Here is a 17,994-nt window from a genome sequence, read left to right as displayed (position 1 = left end):
TCCTGGCTATCCTGAGCTGACAAGCCACACTCTGCATGATTAGAGGTGTCATGTGGTAGACTTTGTCACTGAGAAGTTTTGATCTCAGTGTATGTGTGTAGACAGACTTCCAGGGTTTCCAGACTTGAATTTTAGAAATACATATTTTGTGGCACAATTACTATTTTACCAGTTTCCAATGCAACTGCTTTTTATTTCTAGTTAAACTTTCAAAAACAAACACAAAAGAGCAAGAGATTAAAAATTTTTATTAATCATCTCAAAGTAGATTGTATATTACAAATTCAGATCAGAGTAATAATATTAAAACTATTTTCAGTAGTACCATAAACTATACCTGAAGATAAAACCAAATATTAAACTGGTAAGCATATACTGAAATTTCATGTTTAAAACATAACCTTGTCCAGAAGATTCACATACATGTGTCACAGTCATATGCCACAGGCTGACAGAGCTACATTTAATAAACTCATGAACCAGTTTTCATGCTTAGAATAAACTGTCATAAGGCTGTACAAGCTTATAATTTGTAAAGTGCATGACAGACTACTTTATATGACAGTGCCCTTCTGCGAAAGCTACTCGTAAGTAGACAGAAGTCTGGATGACTAAATGGGCCCTCAGAGAAATTCTCTTAGGTTAGGTCCAGGAATTATAGAAGCAGCATTTTAGCCTAGGTGTTCTGAAGGTGTGGGAACAAACTTCTCAGGGAATGTATACTTGCCGATTGGTCCTACACAAAAGGCATTGACACCGAGTTGGTCTGCCGCCTACAACTGACTACTTAAAATAGCATTATATATCCTGCTATTTTGCCTAGCTTAGATAAAAACCTAAATCTGTGGGCAGATTTATTCTCATTCTATCTCTGTCTCTCTTTCTCTCCCCTCCTTTGTCCTCCCTCAATACAGGGCCTTACACTGTAGCCCAGGATAGGCTGGTATTCACTAGGGAGCCCAAGCATGTGGTAAGCCTTCGGTCTCTGACTTCTGGTGCTTTGTACTGAATCCAGACCTCACACATGCTGGGCAATTAGTGTACCACTAAGCCACATTTCATACAGAGCAGGTAGTTAAATAAAACGAAGCATTCCAAAATCTTTGGTTCTGCAAATCATTATATATAGTGATGCTTGCTGCCCAAAGCTAGATTACAGAAAGGCAAGTCCATATCAGACTAGGCACACAGTTTAAGAGTAATCTGACTGGGCTTGAAAGGAAACAGTGCAATGCGTTAGGACTAGAAGACAGCAACTTGATCAACTAAATGAGAACCGGCCGGCTCTGCTTCAGGGGGAGGTAACGTAGCAATGACTCTGAATTCATAAATCACATAATTTGACCTGTAATGCTTAGATACAGTAAAAACTTTTCTTTATATTTATTTACTCATGTGTGTGTGTGTGTGTGTGTTTGGTGTCCTCTTGTGCTGGAGAGGAGCTCCGAGCACATCAGAGCCTGTGTATTTGAGGACAGGCAATTTGAGGTTCTCTCCTTCCACTATATGGGTCCTGGGGATCAAAATCATGTCAGACTTGGTGACAGTGCTTTCACCTGCTAAGCCATCTCACCAGAGCCTCAGCTCCAATTTTATTTCTAAGCAACTCTGTTGTGCGGTCTTCCAAGTTACGAAGGAACAGTGAATGAGGAAGCGGCACGTCTCATGAGTACTTACTTAACCCTGGTCCTGAATGGAAGCACCTTATACATCTCATTTAATCCGTTAAACATTTCAAGAGTCAGAAACCACAGGTAATGTCTTCAGACAGAAACTGTCTCCCCCACCCAACCCAATCAAGGTAAGAAGGTAGCCTGAGGATTCTGGAGAAGAAGGAATATCTCTGCTCAGCAATTTTGTCCCCACACGCCACTGAGACGCTGGAAAACTCATCACGCACTGAGGTGCCATGGAGGCTCCACAAAGACCTGATCCCAGCTACTCTTAGGGATGCCCGGTTTCAGTTACTATTATTTTACCTCAGTGGCCAAGGTCGGTAACTGTAGCCAAGAGAAGGCGAGGCAAGTTGTCCATGCTTAGGGAAGTAGCTGGCTGTCAGAAACTGACAACGTGTCTGCTTCTCAGGGTCTCCCTGGGACTATCCTCGGTGACGTGAGAACAAGTTAATATAAAAGGTATCTTCAAGCAAGCCAGGCAAATGGCAGCAGACAGTAGTCGCGTTAGGAGAATAAAGTTAGCGTACTCAGGGAGGGAAGAAAACTGATCTGCAAAGGGTCAGTCAGGTGCTGGGCACCCCCGACCCAAGGTCTTGGGCCACTCATCAGAGCTCCAAGGTCAAGAGCACTGGCTTCAGTATGACTGAATCATGGAGGTATTTTCAGACGTAAACCTCACCTGCAAATTCTGGGAAACTTTCTCCAAGGTGGGGCAGAACCTAAAAGCTAAAGCTAAACCAGGGTGAAGACAAGTTTGCCCATCGTCTATGGAGGGAAGACTGCAGAACCTCTGCACAGGACCAAGAGAGTTTGTATTCTGGACACTAGCAGACCTTGCCCTCCAATGATAGACGTGAGAGAAGAACCTGGAGCAGGGGTGGGTAAGATCTCCTGGCAGAAGGTGGGAGCTCTCAAGGAACGTGATGTAAACACGCCTACTCCTTGATATTGAGTACAAGCAAATGACCCTCTCCAGATAGGGTGGCTTTGTCCTCAAGGACACTGTTATCTGGTTGTTGTTACTGGGTTTGTTTTGTTTTTGATTTTTGTTTTGTTTTGTTTTGTTTCTAGGTGCATAAAAATATATAGGGTTGGCTATCTAAAACTTGGATACATATTCTATGGACTTATTTTCTAGGAAAGAACTGATTATGATCTGTTATTTGGGTACAAGTTTGCTAATAATTACAGCAATCTGATGAGATGCATATGGAGAGACAATATTCCTACAGAGAGGCTGCATCCTAACAGACTGCTGCTTGTCATACAACAAAGACAGTTTTCATGTTGAAATTAAAATTTGGAAGTAGCTGGCTTTAAGTTACTTCCTTCATTTTTTTGTTGTTGTTTTGGGGGTTTTTTGGGTTTTTTTTTTTTTTTGTTGTTGTTGTTGTTGTTTTTTCGAGAAAGGGTTTCTCTGTATAGCTCTGGCTGTCCTGGAACTCACTTTGTAGACCAGGCTGGCCTTGAACTCAGAAATCTGCCTGCCTCTGCCTCCTGAGTGCTGGGATTAAACCCGGCTCCAAGTTTTTCTTTTTCTTTCCTTCTTTTACTTTCTGCCAGCCCATTCCCTCAGCTACTCTTGTTCGTTTTAGTGACTACACATTCCAAGGGAGATCTGCAGGGCGGCCCTGAAGCACATCCCTAAGCAGCAGGGAGCAGAGCCCCTCCCCTTCCAGGCCAGGAAGACAGGCATTCACTGTGTCATCTCTCACTGAGAGTGCACAGCTACCCCAACCTACTCATGGGTGTATTTTGAGAAGAAAAAGAAAATCAAGGGGTCCCACATGTGCAGTACTTGGCAGTAGGAAGTCCTTGCCCTCTTACACACAGCAGAATGAAAAATCTAGAGATGGACACAGGCTTTAAAGACAGTGATCTGGAAAAAGGAATAGTTTCCAGGTTCATGTTAACCTTCCATTTTGGAAACTTGAAGTAATATTGGAATAGAAGAACAGTCATATCTTTATGCTAAATAAATTATTATGTAGGCCATAAATTAAACATGGAGCTATGGTTGATAAATAAATAAAGAGTATTTTTTTAAAAATTCAGAGGTATGTCTATTAGTATTTAGTGTGAATATTAAAATTAAGGGCAGAAGAGTTATACATTCATAAAATATAAAAATATTCATGAATAACTTCCATTTTTAAATCTAAGAATGATTGAAAATGAAATAAGGAAAGTAAGCTTTGGGATGTCACACCTTTCGGATAGCATGACTGGATGATTTATCAGCAAGTACCACTGCAGGTCAGGGAAAATATCCTATGATGTCAGGCATTCAAGCATCATCTAAGCACCCACTGTCCACTTCAGATATGAGAACAGTGTATGTCTTGACAATAGCTGATATGGGCTCTCATCTTCCCTTATAGAACCCCCTGTGCTTGAAGCCAACTGTGTACCACACTGCTTATAAAATGAGTTTGCTACCATCTTTTCTCTGTGAGACAAAGTCTAATCACTCACTGGAATATTAACTCATGTTCTACAACCTTAAAAGCAGCACTAAAAATCCTGAGGACAGGCAGGAGTGAATTATTCTTAACTAACATATCCTTTGTAAGCTTCATCCGATGAGCTCACTTTCCAGCATAAAGATTAATTAACATTTTAAAAATTATGATGGAATACATCATATCGTGTACCAGCTCTTCAGAGGGTGAGTAAGTTTCTTTCAAAAGAAAACTGTAGTGCTTACCAACAGGACAAGAGAGGCTGGCATTCGCTCATTCACCAGCTCCTCGTATTCCACCTGGTGCATCAACTCCTCAGGAAATGCTGAATGGCAGAACTAATTAGATGGCCCATGAATCAGAAAACCTTTTCTGTCTTCTAACTTGTCATTTCTCTTCTTTGGCTCTCACATCAGGCAAAAAACCAGTAGTGCTTTAAACAGTTACCCGCCTTCTTTCTGGGAAATGTGCCACCTGAGCTTAGTTTTCTCAGTACAACTGGATAACCTCATCCCACTCCGAAATAGGCCAGATGCCATTGGGCTGCACATTCGGGGGTGAGCTCTTCCAGTCCCATGTCTTGATAGGAATCTTCCAGGTCTTACCATAGTTGGCTTCAATGTAGTCAACCGTTTCACAGGGAACATGCACTTTGATGTCTACAAACTCAGTCCAGCACAGTGTAAACTTGGGAAACAGATACCTGCAGCAAAGCATAGGCAAGCAGGGAGCATTAGACCAAGTAACTTGGCTGCTGTGCATCTTCAAACCTGCCCAGCATCCCTTCTGTCTTCCTGGATTAATGCTATCTCAGTCTTCTTCTAGTCTCTACCAATCTGAAGGAGAGTTAATCCCATCCATAAGCTCCGAAGATGAGAAAAAATACCAACCAAACTATAAACTAAACCAAATCCAGGCTTGGTACTAGCTAAGTTACAGTGACTGCTACAGAGATGGGAGCCTACCAAGATTAGACAATCAAAATCAGATCTGGGATTGTGTTGGGAAACCTAGGGAAAGAGGTGTCATGGCAGAGTTTCCACAAGATGTAAAAAACGGTCACGTTCTTCTCTTGCATACTCTGGCGTTCCAAGGGATATGGACTGAATCCAATAGCACCTCTAGGCTTTCCCCTGCTCTACAGACAATAGCTTTACCTTCTACCTCCCTTTCCTCTTAGAATCTAAAGAGCATCTCTAAACCTGTCTAATACTGATTAAAATGAATCGCTCGCATCTGCTACACAACTGTAAGAATTTGTAAGCTTATGAATTAACCAAAAATAGGCATTTTAAAGGTACTTTGATAATGATGGGCATAGTGACACATGTCTATAATTGCGGCACTTAGAAGCGAAAGGCGTGAGGATCATAAGTTCAAGTCCAGCATTAGTCATGTAGTGAGTTCTAGGGCAGCCTGGACTACATAAGACCCTGCCTCAAAACACAAAATATTTAAATAGGTACTTCAGATTAAGTAAAATTATACATGATATATTACAAAGGAAAACTAAAAGTAGTTAGTCTATTTAGAGTTACATAGGTCTATATTTTGTGTTAAGATTCTTAATGAGAATTTTTTTTCTTCATAACTCAAAAAGGATTTTCAGTAATTAATCCTGAAATGGCAATAATAGGGACCATAAGAGTTTAATATACTAGAAAGCTAAAGACAGAGCAGTGAACTGGAGGAAAGGTATCTGATTATCACGTTTACCACTAAGTGAACCCCGAGAATGGATTCTGCTTTTGAACATCTCATCTCACCACTAAGTGAAATGAAGTCGTATGTGAAGGTCCATCTGAATAAATTCTAAAGAAAGCAGCAAGCGCCTCAGTAAAAGCCAATGGGCACTGGTGGTGAGCGGACAGCCCCACCCAGCTGGCCTCTCTGAGAAGATGGTCACATAAAGTCTCCTCACTGAGAAAGAAATAAGATGCTGCTTAGAAGCAACATCTGCTGGTCCCAATTTTACCCTGCACACTCATAGCCATGGAATTACTCATTTTGTCATGAGACAGAAGCATCTGTCATCAGCCTCCACCCTCCGCAATCACTTGCTGGTCAGCAGAATGTCCACCTGTCCCACACCATCAAGTTGACACAATGAACCTGAAGTGAGGCAGACATGATCTCCCTTAGTAACAGCAGCCAGGAAGCATCTCCTTAACTATTAGTTCTACAGTCTCCTCATACAGCTGAGAGGGAAAGACAACAGCTTTAGGAAGCATCTCCTTAACTATTAGTTCTACAGTCTCCTCATACAGCTGAGAGGGAAAGACAACAGCTTTAGGAAGCATCTCCTTAACCATTAGTTCTACAGTCTCCTCATACAGCTGAGAGGGAAAGACAACAGCTTTAGGACAGACGTCGTAGAAGGCTGCAGACTACACATACAATGCCTGGGACAGTGAAGAATCTGAGAGCCAACCCAGGACATGTAAAATGCAGACACACCATGAAAATCATACAAAAACAATCCAACTCTAGTGTTAGCTTTTGTTCCTACACCTGCCCCTCCCACAACCCCCAGCTGCCAAATCCCCTAAACCCTCCGTGATTCTTGTTTCTCTGCTCTGTCTATTCAACCAAAGAATATCTTAGCATCCTAGAATAGAGAGGCAAACAACCCATAAAACATTTTAACTAATTATGAAGTCAGGACATGGACAGGAGAAGGGCAGGAAGTCACACAGAACAACACACGCCATGTACATTGCCTGGGTCACCAGTAAATACTGATTGATCCTACATCTCTGTGTTACCTTAGATTTAAAAGCTATGATTAAGTCTGGCAGAGCAGTCTGTACTTTAAAGCCTTAGGATGGGATCCACAATGGGAACAGGTTTGAATTTAGACTACGGCACTCTAACTTAGGCTACACAGTTAGGAGATCTCGCTACCACAGAAACTGCCCCATCTGTTCCTAACTTGAACCACTTTGTGCTGCTTTTTCCTAAAATAGCAGTTAGTACAGTTGCTGGATTGGAGAGTGAGCGAGAAAGGAGGATAGGTTTATTTTCCTCCAAAATTCCTTGAAACCAATAAAGCCACTTTGTGGTAGTTAAGAATAATTTTGTCAACGTAATTGTACTATGTATGGACATAATTGCGAAATGAGAAGAAAGCGTTTCCGGCAGCCCAGATCACTGTATTCACTGGTGCTCATTAAGGAGGCTAAGTGAGACAGACCCATCAACTACAACTGCACTTGACCTTTCCACACACTTGCAAGAGCACAGCCAAACTCCCCTCCCCCCAGAACTTCTTTCAAGGCAACACAAACGGTTTATTAACATTAGCATCTTGTATAGTCATCCTCGCTCACTTTATCTGTTATTCCAGAGCCTAAACACCAGCGTTCCACTTAATAGGAGTCCACGAACACTGCTTCTGCTGACTGTAATGGAAAGGCTTCTGGAGTTTCACCATTAAACGTGGTGCTCGCTCTCGGTTTTCACTATCTTCCGTTCATCAAGTCAAGGACACCCCATAGCCCTTTTAATACAAATTTTCTTAAAAGACTTTTGCTTACAGAATTTTTTCAGTGACATCAATTCAGTCAGCAGCCCGCCCTCCAAGCCCTTGTGGCAGGCTGGGGATGGGATACCAGGCCTTCTGCACAGGGATGTGTTCCCTCCAATCCTTTACAGTAAAGAATCACCCTAACATGCGTGTGCACTAGGAAACTATTCTTTTAGCATGTTTCCACCTGGGCTCACAGTCTTACATCTTGTCCCCATTGCTGAAATGCTTGATCTAGGTCTCCTGCAGTAGTTTTTCATTGTTAGCACAACATAGACAGCGAGAAGTGTAAAGGGCCAGACATCTTGGGTTTGGGGAGTAAATATTATCTTTACTAACCCCACTCCCACACCTTGATCAATTGTGCTAAATGTATGCTATACAAAATTTTAAATTATTTTTTTAAACAAACCAACAGGTGGAATTGGCCTCTTACACTGTTTACTGCTTTATTAATTTTTTTGGTTTTTGGCTTGCTTCCTTTACCTGCTCTGCTGGCTTGCATGGTAAATGCTTTCACCACTGTGCCACCTCCCCAGCACCACTTCTGGCTTCTTCACTATGTCTCTGAGTACAGATCTGGGAGGCCTCAACCTTCTCAGCCTTCCTAAGTATTTGTAAATGTTACTTCTGCCTTGCCCTGAATGTGACTTTTAATTGTTGATCACTAAAACTTGATCATTATTATTGTAGCTTTTATATGACTATGGAACATCATCTGCTGCCCTGTATTATTGATAAGGCACACCTGGTACTCTCTTGTTGCATCTCAAGCTTTCACTCCTCCTGCCTTAGCCTTCTAAGTGTTCAGACCATACTATTACAATTAGTTCCTATTCCTTTTTGTTTCATATTTCATTTTCCTATTAATATGTATTAACCATATATAATAATGAGACTCATTATGACATCTCTATACTTTCCACTCTCAAATCTGTATATGTTTAACAATCCTGCTCTTACACATTCATCCAAGCATTAGACTCAACTCTTGAAAACCCACAGTCACAGCATGCTGGTGAGTATTTCTTTTTAAAAACTGTTAGGTGGTTGGTGGTGGTGCACATCTTTAATCCCAATGTGATGGGCACAGGCAGGTGGATCTTATGAGTTTGAAGCAGCCTGGTCTACAGAGTGAGTTCCAGGACAGCCAGTGTTAAACAGTGAGACCATGTCTTGAAAGAAACTGAAAAACAAAATAGTCTCTTTCACTAAACATTTCATAATTCTACCACAAGTGATACCATGTGGAAGGAGTCATAGAGGAATTGATATACTCTCCAGGACATAGGCTGAAATAGTGTCTGAGATCTTATGTCTCATTCTCTACTCCTAAATAAACATACACACACACACACACACACACACACACACACACACACGAGAAAAAAATGAAGGCAGCAGAGGAAGAAATACAATTTATATTATTAATGAGTAGACAAAATTAAGATTCTAGCTATAATTATTTTCTGTCAGATAATTTTTGAAGAATTTCTCTTTAGATGTAATAATTAGATAGAGAGGTTAAAGTTAGGAGTTCAAATTTCACGCCAGATTCAAAAGGATTTTAAAAATCATAGTCTGTTACCTAATTTGTCTAATTAGATGCCAAGGTTTTCATGCAATTAGGTCTTCCTTGGTCAACTTCACTGCCTCTGGCCCATACAGTGCTACTTCTCAATGTGCAATCTCAGACTATTTTGTCTTAGCATCGGTTTTCAAAATTATAAAGTATTTTTGTATTTTTAACCTAACTTAATGCTTTGAGGTGTAATCTTACAGGATGAAATGCATTTATTTTAAGTGATTAAAAAAAAAACCAGCTGGGCGGTGGTGGCACATGCCTTTAATCCCAGCACTCGGGAGGCAGAGGCAGGCAGATTTCTGAGTTCGAGGCCAGCCTGGTCCACAAAGTGAGTTCCAGGACAGCCAGGGCTACACAGAGAAACCCTGTCTCGAAAAACCAAAAAACCAAACCAAAACAAAGCAAACCAGTGAGTGGTGGCTGGTGGTCAAAGGCACTTGCTGCCATACCTGATGACCTGAGTTCAATCCTATACGGAAGAGAACCTGCATGGGAGCGTTTTTGATTCTAGATAGAGCCTGGGGCACTCCTGAGCTTGTGGCTAGTCCTCGGACTCAGCCTACTGGGAGCTGGAATTCCATATGCATACCACTATGCTCAGCCGACAATTCAAATAAATGAAAATGGACAGTTTAAGTCCCCCTCGCATCTGACTTCCTTCATCCATGTTAGTATATCTGGTAACTCATTCCCCTTCAGCACTCAGTAGTATTCCATTGTGTGAATACACAATGAATGCAGCTGCTCACCAGAAGGTGAACAGTTGGACGTCTGGGTAGCATGGTTAAAACCAAACCATTCTGCTTATCTGAATATAACTGTTAACACCTGTACATAAGTCTTGTAATGGAAATGTCTCTTTAGACACTATCAAATTAGTATCTTACAGAATTATGTTTAACAAAATACATGTTTGAAAAAATTACAACTTTGACTTCCCATAGATGTTTTGTAGTACAATTTTCTCCTTGCAATAAAGCAAGGCTCACTTTAGAAGAAACTGCCTCTTCAGTTTCTCCCTCAGTCTTCCTCTTACACCTGCTCCCCCCTCCCTCCCTGTCTGGAGATTCAATTACGGAGACCCAGGATATAATCGGTATATTACAAAATACAAAGATATAAATAGAGCAGGAGATGGGATCACTTGGGAAAAGCCAACACTTTAAATATCCTCATTTAAAGAAATTACTCAAGTCTGCCTTTTAGCTTTGCGGCTGTATGTCCTGCAGAGACAGATGTGTTTCTTGAGAGCTGGAGCTACAGGAGCACAGCATCAGCCTTGGGCTGGGAGTGCACGAGGGACAGCTCCGAAGCTAACTCCATAACACAGAGACAAGCACAATGACCTAGCTTCACTCTTTCACCTCTCCTGCTCACCACACAGCAGAGAGCTGATTCAGAGTCAAGCGGCACCTAGGTTTCACTCAGCCTGAGAGTTATCAAGACGGACTTTATCTGTAATTTAGGGCAGACAGGTTTGCAAAGGACTCTAAAACACTCAGCAGAAAGAACTTGTGTGGGGCTTAGGGGAGATCTATGACAACTCGGAGGGAGGGAAGATCATGTCTACAGGGTACTAAACTTTACAGAGAGAGCAAGTCAATGCCGTTGACTGGGAAGAGCCAGGACAATGAGGGGTGGCAATCTGGAATCACTGGTGGCATTCTTAAACTCCTGGATTAAAATAAAGGATCAAAAGCCAAGGAGTCTAAAATAATGTGGCACACTGGACTGACTCTTGGAACCGAAAGAGAATACTAACAAAAAACTAATACGAATAAAGTCTGGAGGTTAAACTTGATCTTTATGTTGTTACATAAAAAACAGTGTCTAAAAGACGACCAAAAAATACCTTCATTACCTCAAATAGGAAACTATTGTGTAAAAAGGGCACCAAGGTTCTGAACATAAAGACTGATAAACAGAATTACATTGAAACTAAGAACTTTCAGTGAGTAAGCTACTATTGAGAGGAAAAAGAATAAAGGGCATACTGGAAGGAGATTTTTTAATACATAGAGCTATGGTTAGTGAGAAGAGAACTGATGTCTCAGAGGAAAACCACTAAGATAGCTAATAAGTTCCCCACAAAACAGAGCTAGTCAATGAATACAAAAAAGTGGAAATTAAATCTATGGTATGGTAACAATGCATATCTAAGAAAAATGGTTAAAAACTAAAGAGAATATCAAGTGCTGCCAAGAACGTGCAGCAAGTGCGTGTCTTATAATACAATGATGGCCGCATGAAGGATGGCAAAGAACAATCCCTTAGCAAAGTCCTTAAGGTGAAACATATATCGAATGACCAGGCAACTCCACGTTATGCATACATATGCATAAGAAAATCAGCCAGTGCGTCTGCAGCTCAGCATGAAGACCTTGGCAACTGCTGTTCACTAGCGTCCTCAGCATCGCTCCTACGCTTCACCAGTTCTTAAGAGTCAACTCAAGGTAACTTACTAGCAATCCCCACTCCAACTGTACTAAGTCAACCTTTACCCTTTGTAGGTCTACAATTCATCTCTCTGTCACAGTGTGTCAGAAATCGGCCTTCCTCCTGGAACATACGGTAGACTTTAGTATACTAATACATTTCCCCTTAATTACTAGATGATACTGAGTCAGACTTCTAGGAATTAGGAAGAGATGAGAGCTATTGTGAGCTGAGTCCTACAACCGGTGACTTTGCAGTACGCAACTAAGTAGTACATGCTGTGAGGGACGCAGTGTCTTTCTCCTCATTGAGGAAAATCTGAAGCTCAGAGGCTTAGGTTGAAACACTGATCTTAGGCTTGAATCCAGGGCTAACAGACTTCCTGGACCCACTGTCCTAAACTCATACTTGTATAAAGTCTAGATAGAGGTTTCTACATAGTGGTCAACTAATATTTAAAATGATATAATATAAAGTGTTAAAATGTTTCATAGCTGAACTTTGAAATGGAGACTAGAAAATAGTGGGAGATATGTATCTAGTGGGACCAAAGAGCCTATGGATTTTGAAATAGTTGCCAGGTAATAACTTTCATAACCTCTCATCAATAACTGATCCTGTTTTATGATATGCTATATTAATGAAAAGCTATGGGGGGAATGACTCAAAGGAACAGTCTTACAAAGACCAACATTACAATGTAAAATTCAGTAGCATAAAAGTATCACTTATTATTGGTAACTATCAAAAATTTTAATAACTTTTTGGGACCACAATCTGGCAATATATATCATAACCCTATTAATTTATTTCTTCATCCATATTTATTAGTTCAATAGCTGATGAGGAAGGATGGGTCTTAGCTCTGAGGATACTACATAAAAATGTGACATGATTGCTTAAGATCTGAACTGCATGGATATTAGATTTCTTTGTATGATATAGCATAGCCAAATGATGACAACATGACCCTATTTCTGCTTTACTTTTGACTAATACATATCAGTTAATGTGCATATCAATATGGTCCATGCATACAGCATGTAGGGACCAACTTTAGGCTCCCTTTCCCAGTCTGCAGTAATTGCTATTCCAAATTCATAATTACTGATTTTTGTTTAGGTTAGAAATGTTATTTATAAAATATATATCTAAAAGTTTGTTTGCTTCAACTTCAAACCACATGCAATTAGTTCTATTAAGTTAGTTGCCATATAACTTAATGAGTTACAAGTGGGTGTAAACAATTCTGCTTTTTTGTTTGTTCTTTGTTTTGGGCTTTTCAGAGACAGAGTTTTTCTGTGTAGCCCAGGCTGTCTAGAATAGAACTGTAGTCCAGGCTGGCCTCAAACTCAGAGGTCTGCCTGCCTTTGCTTCCCAAGTGCTGGGAGGCTCTCACCACCACTGCCTGGCCAAACCTGCTGCTGTGACAAAAAAAGAAGAAGAAGAAAAGAAGAAAAGAAGAAGAAGAAGAAGAAAAGAAGAAGAAGAAGAAGAAAAGAAGAAGAAGAAGAGGAGGAGGAGGAGGAGGAGGAGGAGGAGGAGGAAGAAGAAGAAGAAGAAGAAGAAGAAGAAGAAGAAGAAGAAGAAGAAGAAGAAGAAGAAGAAGAAGAAGAAGAAGAAGAAGATTATTGCCTTTCATGACATTATCTGAAGCACAGTAGGTGGTTTAAGGCCCACAGGGAATCAGCAGCTCAAAAAATAATGGAAACAGTACTTTACAATGTCAGTCCTAACAGGGTATTTAACTGTCAGGAGTTCCAAGACAGCCAGGGCTACACAGAGAAAACCTGTCTTAAAAAAAACAAAAACAAAAAAACAACAACAAAAAAAAGGCGTCCTGACCCAAATGTTTGAAATAAAATGCACTTATGAAACTCATTACTGTTTACAATTAATACAAGCTAATAAATTTTTTGTTGTTTTTTTTTGTTTGTTTGTTTTTTCAAGACAGGGTTTCTCTGTGTAGCCTTGGCTGTCCTGGAACTCACTCTGTAGACCAGGCTGGCCTCGAACTTAGAGATCCGCCTGCCTCTGCCTCCCAAGTGCTGGGATTAAAGGCGTGTGCCACCACGCCCAGCTTGCTAATAAAATTTAAAAAGAAAAAACTTCCTACCATGAACTTTGGGCTAAGATAGCTTTATCTGTACATTCCACTGAATACGTTAGAAGGCAATAATGCTAATAATTATGCTTGTATAATTATATAATTGTGCTTATATAATGCTAATAATAATGCTTACAAAGTCTGCAGGAAAATTAAACAGATTACCCTCTCCCTCCCACCACCCCTCATAAACCCTGTTAGAGCGTCATCACGTCTTACTACTCCTGATCTGGACTCTATATATGAAATGCAGATGAGAGAAACATAGACAATGTTGAAAATGAAACCTACAGAATATATACCTTTAGAAGATATAAAAGTGGAAAAACCAAAAGACTTAATGGGGACTAAAGAAGCGAAAGACTGAATGATACCTGGGAGGAAAAGGCTCACCTAAAGGGTAACTAAGCCATCAGCACCTGTTGAGGTGCCGTGCTCTGTGCCAGGCCAGCACCTTAGGAAGTCAGAGTAGTGATAATCTAGTAGCGGTAACAGAAGCAGTACTTAAGGCTAATACAGTACTGTTCTAAGTACTTGACAAGGATCAACTCACTTATGCTATTAAGCCAAGTATTTAGGAAGAGCAAAACAAGCCTGAGGTTAGAGAGTGGCACAGTTATTAATGGTCCACAGCTTTAGACAGAATTACCTTCATATCACTGTCTTAAGCTTCCTCAAGCACGTGTAATATAAAATTATCTAAAACTATATACAGTGGGCCACATCTAGCAGACATTCTGGTAACTCCATCTTTACAGTTGCTACTAATAGTAAAATTTTTATTAAATCTTAGATTTCAATTTTTCAGTCTGAAGGCAAGTGGAGCCCAGTGTAGTACAAGAAGCGTTTCCCATGGAGTTCCTTCCTTCAAAAAATGCTAAGCATTCCACAGGTTTTTTTTTTTTTTTTCTCAACATGAACAACACATGGTTTTTTGTTTGTTTTGCTTTAAACAGTACTATAAAATTAAAAACAAAAACCAACTCTTACTCTTTATTGGAAACTAGCAAAATAAGCTTGTCCTAGGTACTGCCGTATTGTTTTCAGACTCCATTAATCATAGGGAGAAATTAGGTTCAAGGTCCCAGGCCCCAGGGGAGCTGGGGGCTTCCTAATAGCTGAACAGCTTCTGTTTTAAGGAGACAGTTGTCAGAGTTCAGCCATCTCAGGGACAACTTCTCCATCTTGCTGACAGGGTTAAACGTTCATATTCCCAGGCCCAGGAACCGACTCCCATCCTGATTGGTAGGAGAATGTGACAATGATTTGGCATGGATCTTATGATTTGCAAGCTTAACCACTCTGGGAGAGTCTGGCTCATTGCTGCAGCCCAGCGCGGCCCTGATGGATCAGCAGCAGCTTCATTACAATACATTGTTGTCATCTGCATTGAGCTGGTGTGTGAGTTACACTGGACTGAAGCGGACCCCATCACAGTTTCAGGTTTTCCCCTTTGAAAATGGCCGTGTGGTACATCCTGTATTTCCTTAAAGTAAATAGTGCTGACTATGGCATATGGTTGGGGAGTCTTCCAAAGAAACCACTCTACACAGCCTCCCCTGTTCTTTTCTCTGCCTTCTAAGGTCATAGTTTCATGACAGGAAGTGTGGGACGCACACCATCTGTGCAGACAGCTCCCTCACTGCTCACTTCTCCGTTAGTGAGAGCGCTTCACACTTCCCAAACACTGCGACTGGAACGAGCTGTGAGGAGAACCAAAGTTGTCTCTACCAGAAGCGCAGCGGCTGAAACGAGCGCCTCCTTTGGGGATTATGGGTCAGGACCACACCCGGGAGAAGACAAACTCACCCTTAGTGGGAAATCTAAGACAGAAGAGTGACGGCTTACATGACTTCTCAAAAAGCAGACGAAGCTACTTCATAACGAGCTCATTAGTACATCTGTCATAAGCCTAAGAAAGGCATAATTTTTTGTTGCTATTACTGTAGTGGTATTAACACCAGCTAATAGCATTCAGGATATCATGACACTCTTAAAATCCCTCCCAGCATATTAATAGTTTTAATCCTTAAAACAAGGCTGCATGGCAAAGTCTAATATTATTTCCACTTCTCAGTGGAAAAACCTTATGCAGAGAGGCCAAATAAGAAACCTGCTGTTGTGTAACACATACAGCTGGGACTCAAAAGCTGGCTCTGGGATCCTAACTTCTATGGTGTGCAGTCTGTAAGGAAAAAACTCTAGACACCAACTTTCACATCTCTGTTATATTTTGAATAGACAAACTGTGCATATTTCCAACCCCCACCCCCTCACCTAACTAACTTTAGGTACTACTTACTATTCAGCTGGGGAGCTGATGTCAGCTCAGCACAAGCTAAAGTCATCTGAGAGGGAGGAAGCTCCATTAAGAAAATTCCTCAAGCTCACACTGTAGGGAACCCTGTACAGCATTTCTTAAATGAGTGACTGATGGGGAGGGCCCAGCCCATTGTGAGTGGTGGTCCTGGGGTTTATAATACAGCGGGCTGAGCAAGCCATGATTAAACAGTACCGTCCATGGCTTCTGCCGCCAGGTTCCTGCCCTAAGTTCCTTTGATGATGGACTACAGTGTGAAAGTGTAAACCCTTTCCTCCCCAACTCACTTTTTGGTCATGGTGTTTCATCACAGCAGTAATAACCATGACCAAGACACTTATATGCTCATTAATTTACTTATTTCTAAGTATATTTAAAAATTTTAATCGTTTTTTGTGTTTGTATGTACACCTGTAGTGGGCACAGTGTGCTGCATGTGTGGCTATCAGAGGACAACTTGTGGGAGTTGGTCTCTCCTCCCACCATGTATGTCCCCAATGATCCAACTCAGGTTGTTTAGCCTGACAGGAAGTGTCTTACCTGCTAAACCATCTCTCTGGCTCATTTTTCTTCCTATAAAAATCTGTATTCCTATGTACTTTATAATTGGATTTACTCAATAGCATTTGTTGTCATAAAGCAAAGTAGTTTTTATAACTAACAAAAGTTTAAAGAATATGCTCTACGATGAGAGTCAATTTGGAGATAATTTATGACTTTCAGAAAAAGGTCTGGATTACTCTCAAACCTCCAAAACAAATTTACTTTACAATCTTCACGTGAAGACTCAGGGACCCTCGTAGGATAGATGAACCTAAGAACAGCAACACTGTAAGTCTAGAATTCCTCCTCTATGTATACAGAATAGTCTCCTTCCTGCTTAATGACTCAAATTGATGCCTGTGGTCACATGACTACCAATAGCAGCAATGATAGTAACTATAAAAGAATCATGACATTAGGTGACTGCATCAGTGATAATCCTACATGCTGTTAACTTGCTAAGTGCTAAGTACTATGCTAAGTACTTCTTACTGTCAAGTATATTATGGAGGCCATGTGGAACAGTGGCCGAAAATACGAAGTCTATAGAGTCCACTGTCTGGAACAGTTGTTTGTGCATTGCTATAGATTATCAAGCGCTATAACTCTGACAGACATACTTCTGCCTTAGGCTGTGGGCTTGATATTTTGCTGTTTGTCCTATGGTAACTCAAGATTTTGGTCATAAGTCCTCAGCTGAGCAGCCTTGGTGATCCCTCCTCATGCACTCCCCACAGTGAGTTCTGAGAGCTTCACAGGAAAGCTGGGCTCTAGGTAAGCGACAGCACAGTAGCAGACTTTCTCGTTTCTGGAGTGACCCCCAGAGCCCCTTTTTGTTTAGTAAGCACTTATCTGATTCATACTTAAACTTTTTTCCCGTTCTGGCCTGCGTGCCTCCATTCCACAGATGGTCAGCCTCTTCATAGAAGAAAAAAATATCAAGTTTTACATCATTTTTCCCCTGGAAGGATAGTTCCAAGCTGTCTTCCACCTATAGGAGAGTGAAAACCTTTACAGACTGAAACAACAGGAACACACTTTCATTTTTTAAAAAAGGAAATATGTTAATGTTTTATGTAGAAAGCATTAATTCTAAGATGCACGGATTTTAACCTTAAGTTCTGCGAAATAGCAGCTTCAGAAAGTGGGATGCTATACTAACTTTTCTTAAATGCATATAAACCAACGGTTCTTAAACTGACAAAACTTCCTGAGTAAATGCCTCCTGGTATTTAAAACTGTCACTCTACTGGGAAAATGGAAACATCATATTCCCAAGCCCATTTCTAACTAAAGAAGAAAGGAAACTTATCCTAAAAGTGTGGTTCACGCTGGACTT

At 40.9% G+C, this 17,994-nt stretch overlaps 1 protein-coding gene across 13 annotated transcripts in view; it reads right to left on the bottom strand.

Moving 5' to 3' along the window:
- Window positions 1-229: 229 nt before the first annotated feature.
- Fktn (fukutin) overlaps window positions 230-17,994 on the bottom strand; it is a 51,679-nt gene continuing 33,914 nt past the window's right edge. For 6 of the 13 annotated variants that reach the window (NR_156448.1, NM_001363128.1, NM_001363127.1 and 3 more), the window contains 2 exons: window positions 17,519-17,646; window positions 230-4,841 (listed from right to left, as the gene is read on the bottom strand). Coding sequence is in view for 7 of the 13 variants with exons in the window: in NM_001363128.1 (NP_001350057.1) it covers window positions 4,628-4,841; window positions 17,519-17,646 (342 nt within the window). In the remaining 6 variants the exon portion in view is untranslated. The remainder of the gene's footprint in view (window positions 4,842-17,518; window positions 17,647-17,994) is intronic. The other 7 variants (XR_003954952.1, XR_003954950.1, XR_003954948.1 and 4 more) reach the window with 3 other exon arrangements.

This window comes from Mus musculus, chromosome 4 (genome assembly GCF_000001635.26).
Source record: "Mus musculus strain C57BL/6J chromosome 4, GRCm38.p6 C57BL/6J".
NCBI classification, from domain to species: Eukaryota; Metazoa; Chordata; class Mammalia; order Rodentia; family Muridae; genus Mus; species Mus musculus.
This window is presented reverse-complemented; position numbering and strand designations above follow the sequence as displayed.